Raw genomic sequence first — 6,000 nt, 5'->3', positions numbered from 1 at the left:
TCCTCACTTATCACATATAGATGCAATAGATGCATCAGAAGGCGGGACCGTGTACGAGATCGAGAGGGTGAATCCGGAGGATCAGGAAGTCAATCCAAAGTCGAAGGTCCAGCCAGCAGAACCCGTGGAGCCCGAAGAGGTGGTGGAGTGTCCATGTCACAAGTTTACAACGTTCATGAAAGGCAAGCCCCAAAGCATTATAAGTCTCCCATCTATTTTATCAAAGCTTGAGTTAATATGGTATATCTATTGTTGCATTAAATATAGGAGTTGATATTCAGCAGACAATGCAGCAGAACTATCAAGTTGCAAAAACTCAGCAAGGCCATGTAAGAATCAGCAGCCGATGAACCCTGTCCCAGCAGGTTGGTGGGCCACGGGTAACCTTGGAGTAATTGTTTGCTCTTGATTTGTCATTGTAGGAGGAGGCTTTCCAAGGTCAGGACTGCTGGAAATGCCAGGTACAAATATTAGACAGCGACTACACATGAGTTTGAGAACGTGAAGTAGCTCGGCGTGACAACATAAAGAAGGCCATCTAGTTAAGTTTTGAGTAGTACAAGACCATAATCTGCAAGTATACTTTGGTGTAACATCATCAGCAACAACTATCTTTTTATTTTATAAGTGTTTGCACACAGAATAGTAGGGCTGAATGTGTGACTTTACATGGCACAATCTTGTAATGTTGGTGCTAGACAGTTCAGTATGTGTGCCTGTGCATGTTCCTGGTATATTGCCCTGGTTTGAAGCCTGTGTAGTGCTGAACAGTAAAAATGTATGTGTGTCTGTGCAATTTGTTTGTCAGGTTGTGAAATTTCTGCTGGATTTTCTATGCATGGTAATTTGATTTATTTCAAGCTTGATTATATTCTGCTGTATTAGTTAAATGCTTGGATATGTATGTGTACATGTTGTTAACAGTCCTGGATGGATCCTGGCCAAACCGAACAGCAAATTTGGAGCCACCTGGATTGGTTCCGCTGAAGAGTTAAACTCAAACCTGGAATGAGTGCCACCAAGTGGATCAACTAATTCCTGGCCTGGATTGAATAATCTTCTGGATTGGATCCCAAGCTGCCGAACAAGGCCCTAGGTGGTATAAAACCTGTGAATTGATTTTTAGCAAGAGAGAGAAATATTAAACGTGTCAAATGGCCAATGGAAGGTGGAATTGTTCCTGTAAAGCTGTTCGATTCAAGATTTAAATGTTCTAGATTTTTCATATTTCTTATCCATCCTTCAATTGTGCCAGCTAGATAGTTTTGGTCTAGTGATAGTTGAACTAAGCCAGTAAGTTTCCCAATACTTGGGGGAACTATTCCTGATAGGTTGTTCCCACCAATGAATAGATATTGAAGAGTGATCGGAAGATTACCAACTGAATAGGGTATAGATCCGTGTAGCTCATTTTCAGCCAGCGAAAGCGTTTGTAGATAAATACAGTTTGCCAGGGCATCAAGGAATTCCCACCCTTCACTATCCCTAGCTTCAAGCAAGTTGGTGCCAAGGTTTACGACTCTCAATTGTGAAAGATATCCGAAAGAGCGTGGGATTTGTCCTCTGAAATAATTAAACGATAGATCCAAATATTGTAGACCTGAAATATTGCCTAGGGAAGTTGGAATATGACCCTTAAACGTGTTGTTTCCCAAATAAAGTGATTGGAGATTAGGGAGGGCATATCCTATGTTTGATGGCAATGTACCACCTAGAATGTTAGACACCAAGGATAACACCACAAGAGAAGATAAGTAAGATAGAGTCCGGGGGATTCCACCTGATAAGTTATTTTCATAAAGGAACAACTGTTTTATGTTTGGCATTTCCCAAACCTTGTCAGGAATGCTTCCATTGAGTTGGTTTTCTGAAAGATCAACTGCTTCTAATGTGGTAATTTTGCCCAAGGCTGGAGGTATGACCCCAGTGAGATGATTATTGTAAAGGAGGATATCTTTTAGCTTGGTAAGGAAACAAATTTTAGGAGGAATCGCACCTGTGAGATTGTTTTTAGAGAGATCTAGTTCGACTAAGTTGGAACAGTTTGTAAGCCCATCGGGAATAACACCCTCTAAAAGGTTGCCCCCACAGAGATATTGTGTCCAGGTTTTGGAGCTTGTTAAGAAGAGGTACGTGGCCATGGAAGCTATTATCGGATAGATCAAGTGTTGTTAGGAAGGTCAGGTTTCCAAGAGAGGAGCTGATTTTGCCTACTAAGATTTGGCCGGTGAGTTTGAGCCCCGTGACGCGATATGGTCGCCTGGAACTGCAATTCACACCATGCCAATGACAGAAGTGGATGTTGGAGGTCCAATTGCTCAAGGTTCCATATGGATCGTTCGTGATGCCGTCCTTGAAGTCTAGGAGTGAGAACAGATCCGTTCTGTTGCCATGGATTGACGAGCAACAGGTGTTGCCAACTCCCAAACACAGCAGCAGCAGCAGCAGCAGTGGTAACAGTATATGCATGCCCAGTTTCGCCATTTGCTTGGATAAAACTACCCTTATCGTATCTGCAAGGCATATTAGAGCATAACTGCTTTACTAACAAACATCGACAACACCACGATCACGAAGAATTTCAACCATGAGAAAAACTAAGAGATGTTTGGATTATTAATAACGACGGATCGAAGGCGCGAGTGTAAAATTTAGGGAAAAGGTGTACCTGTGTTCGTCTGGAGCGCACAGCGCGCCTTGTTGATCTTTGGGTCAGTGAGTGCAATACGTGAGAACATTGGCGGATGCACGAGGGAGGCTGGGGTGGCTGCAGCCTCCCTCTTGGGCTCAAAATTTTTTTAACACATTTTTTTTAGCAAAAGACTTCATATATTTGGTATTTTTCTATACTTATTTTATGAATCTTTGTCTTTGAACACTTTGAATCAATATTGAATTATCAATGTTAGCTATATCTATTAGGTCTTGTTTAGTTCCCAAAATATTTTACAAAATTTTTCAGATTTCTCATCACATCTAATCTTGCGGCACATGTATGAAGCACTAAATATAGATAAACTAATTACACAGTCTACCTGTAATTTGCGAGACGAATCTTTTAAGCCAAGTTAGTCCATGATCGGACAATATTTGTCAAATACAAACGAAAATGCTACTATTCGTATTTTGCAAAAAAAATTTGGAACTAAACAAGACCTTAGTGTACTAGATTGAGTGAGAAAAAAAATTTTAATAGCCCCTCTCTTAGTCCATTTCTGGATCCGCCACTACGCGAGAACCGTGAAGGTTGAGTTGGGATACGCGGCTGGTTGAGGCTTGAGGCCTTATTAAGTTATTATACGGGTTTAAAGAACAGCTTTTATTTTGTATCGTCCTCGCTCTCAGTCTCTCACCCGCCACACACTTGCACTTCAGCTGCCACTGTCACGCCTTGCCTTAGCTTGACTGCCACCGTTGCTGCAAAGACGTTGAGTCCGTCAAACTTACCAGTTTGCACACGTGCTGGACTGCAGATACAGATACAGAAGTGCAGCATCGTGACTGGCTGAGTTTTCTTTTTCTTTTTTCTTTTTAGAAAATCGTGACTGCCTGAGTAATCGATTCGACTGTACTTATTATTGGGCCTTTGAAGGCACTCCTTGGTTTCTTGGTCCACTTCAGTCACTGCCAAAATCCAGGTCCAGTTCCATAATTTTGCTGTAAGGCCATGTTAAGGCCCATTTTCCAATATTGCCCATGTGCTAGTTCTATGATCAACGGTCAGTCAGGTTAACATACGAGTCTTTCCCTTTCTGCTAGTCCTTAAGGGCTCACCAGAACACAAGAATTTTGTAGGAATTATACAAAATTTTCAAATGAATCAATTTATTTTTGTAAAAAATATAAAAGATTTCTACGTTTCAAAGCTTAAAAAGAGCAGAGTGAGAGTTGCCAGGATTTGGGGATTAGTCCCTCTGTTCCAAAAATAATATGTATCTCAGGATTTTAGTAGTTAATTAAGTTTATTTAATTAAATTTATTAAAAATATAAAAATCTATATCTCAAAATAGATTATTATGAAAATATAATATGCTTAATCAAATAACACTTATTCAATATTATAAATATTATTACTTTTCCCCACAAAAAATATTTTTATTAAGCTTGGATTAGTTGGCTTCTCAAAATGTTGATATGTTCACTCCTTTGTAGAAGGAGAGAGTACAACACAGGTCATGAATCATAATCAATGTGTGTAAGCATCGTGGGTGAGTGTGTGCTGATAATGCTTCAATGGCATTGCACGTGTCACCGCATCAAGCCTCTAGCTGGCTACAGTGCCTGGCAAAGAGGCTAAGAGCCAGATTCCAACTGCCAATGTGGTGTGTGCTATGGACACACTAAAGAGATGTTTGCTTTGTAGCCTGCTAGCTAGGTGAACCAAGCAAGGATTTGCAGCCTCATCGTGCATCCAAAATTAAACACATGGAACTCTCTTAGAGCATCTACAACAGTTATGTAATTGGACTATGTATTCTAGAAATTTGCCAAAAACCTTAAAAATTACTCTCCAACAGTTATGCATTTGACTTATGCATTTTGGCAAACTTGGCATTTGATGAACCAAACTTGGCATTTTTGCATAGGCACAATGGCTTGGCATTTTTTATATTCCGAGTTTCCTGGACTTCTTGTCGTGCGCGACCTCCCCACGCGCTGCGGTAGTTTCCCTCGAGGACTCCTCCTCCCATGCGAACTCTTCTTTCCCGCACGACGTGAACTCTGCGACCTACGACTTCGTGAACTACTGGCGCGCGACGGAACTCTGGCGAACTGCGACTTCGTGGACTGGCGGACCGGGAGGCCGCGATTCACCGAAACAACGGTGACTTGCGACTTCGTAGACTGGCGACGACGGACGACGGAAATTTCCGCGTAGAGGAAAAAATATCGCGCGAAGCGCGCCAAACAAAAAAAGATCCCGGACAAAAATAGTTGGGTCCACTATTTTTGGGAAATGCCAAGTCAAAAATGCCAAACACTTGGAGATGGACTTATTTTTCTTTTGGCAAAACGTTTAGGGACTTGGCAAAATTCCAACAAATAGAAAATTCTAATTGCATAACTGTTGGAGATGCTCGGCTTAATGCTAGGGAAACATTGCCTTGAGTGCAAGCCAACGGAGTATGTTTGGCTAGTGTTCTAGGGCAGCTTCTCCGTCAAACATCGATCTTGCCCGTCAGATTACCAAAATCAGCGACTTAGATTTGTTGCCTAGCCACTCAAAATCAAACACAACCACAAGCCCTAAACCATTGCAAGATTGTAGAGAGTTATCTTGTGATATTAATCCATACAGTGTTGTTGTTATAATGGTCCGCCGTCCGCGACGTGACTTCTTAACCTATCTGTTTAGAGCAGCTTGGCTTCAGTAAGTACTGTACCAACTGGCATCTAGCCTGGACTATTGTTTTCTCTCCTCTCTGAAATCTAGTAAGGCCTTGTTTAGATGTGAAAACTTTTTCGATTTCGCTACTGTAGCACTTTTGTTTGTTTGTGACAAATATTGTCCAATCATAGACTAACTAGGGTCAAAAGATTCATCTCACGAACTGTATAATTAGTTTTTATTTTTATCTATATTTAATGCTTCATACATATGCTGCAAGATTCGATGTGACGGAGAATCTTAAAAACTTTTTGGTTTTTAGAGGCCTAAATTCCCTGTAGAGTGAAGAAGCTGAAGCCGCAGCAGCCATACAGCCCACATTAAATGGGCCTCCATCCGGCCCACACTATATGGGCCCTTAAACTAACAAACGGAATTTTGTTTTTTTTCTGATAATAACGGAACATTTGTTTGGAAATAGGCAAAAGACCTACAATGACTTAACAACTCTATAACACATCTGTAAGAAAAAAAAGGTCTTTAGACTTTTTTCCCCAAGGGGTAAATAAAGTTGAGTGAACAATACGAAAGGCACCGACGGTATGCCTCTTATCCGACTGTTACGAACAAGTGAACAACCAGTGGTTCGATCCAAATGTTTTCAAGCGAC

General features: G+C 41.1%; 1 protein-coding gene across 1 annotated transcript; it reads right to left on the bottom strand.

Annotated features, from left to right (window-relative positions):
- Nucleotides 1,032-2,439, bottom strand: LOC8059684 (LRR receptor-like serine/threonine-protein kinase EFR). The gene has a single exon (XM_021459566.1). The coding sequence runs from the start codon at nucleotides 2,139-2,141 to the stop codon at nucleotides 1,032-1,034; it is 1,110 nt and encodes a 369-aa protein (XP_021315241.1). The 5' UTR covers nucleotides 2,142-2,439.

This window comes from Sorghum bicolor, chromosome 4 (genome assembly GCF_000003195.3).
Source record: "Sorghum bicolor cultivar BTx623 chromosome 4, Sorghum_bicolor_NCBIv3, whole genome shotgun sequence".
Classification (NCBI taxonomy): domain Eukaryota; kingdom Viridiplantae; phylum Streptophyta; class Magnoliopsida; order Poales; family Poaceae; genus Sorghum; species Sorghum bicolor.
Note: the sequence above shows the minus strand (reverse complement) of the source record. Positions and strands in the feature narration are given on the sequence as shown.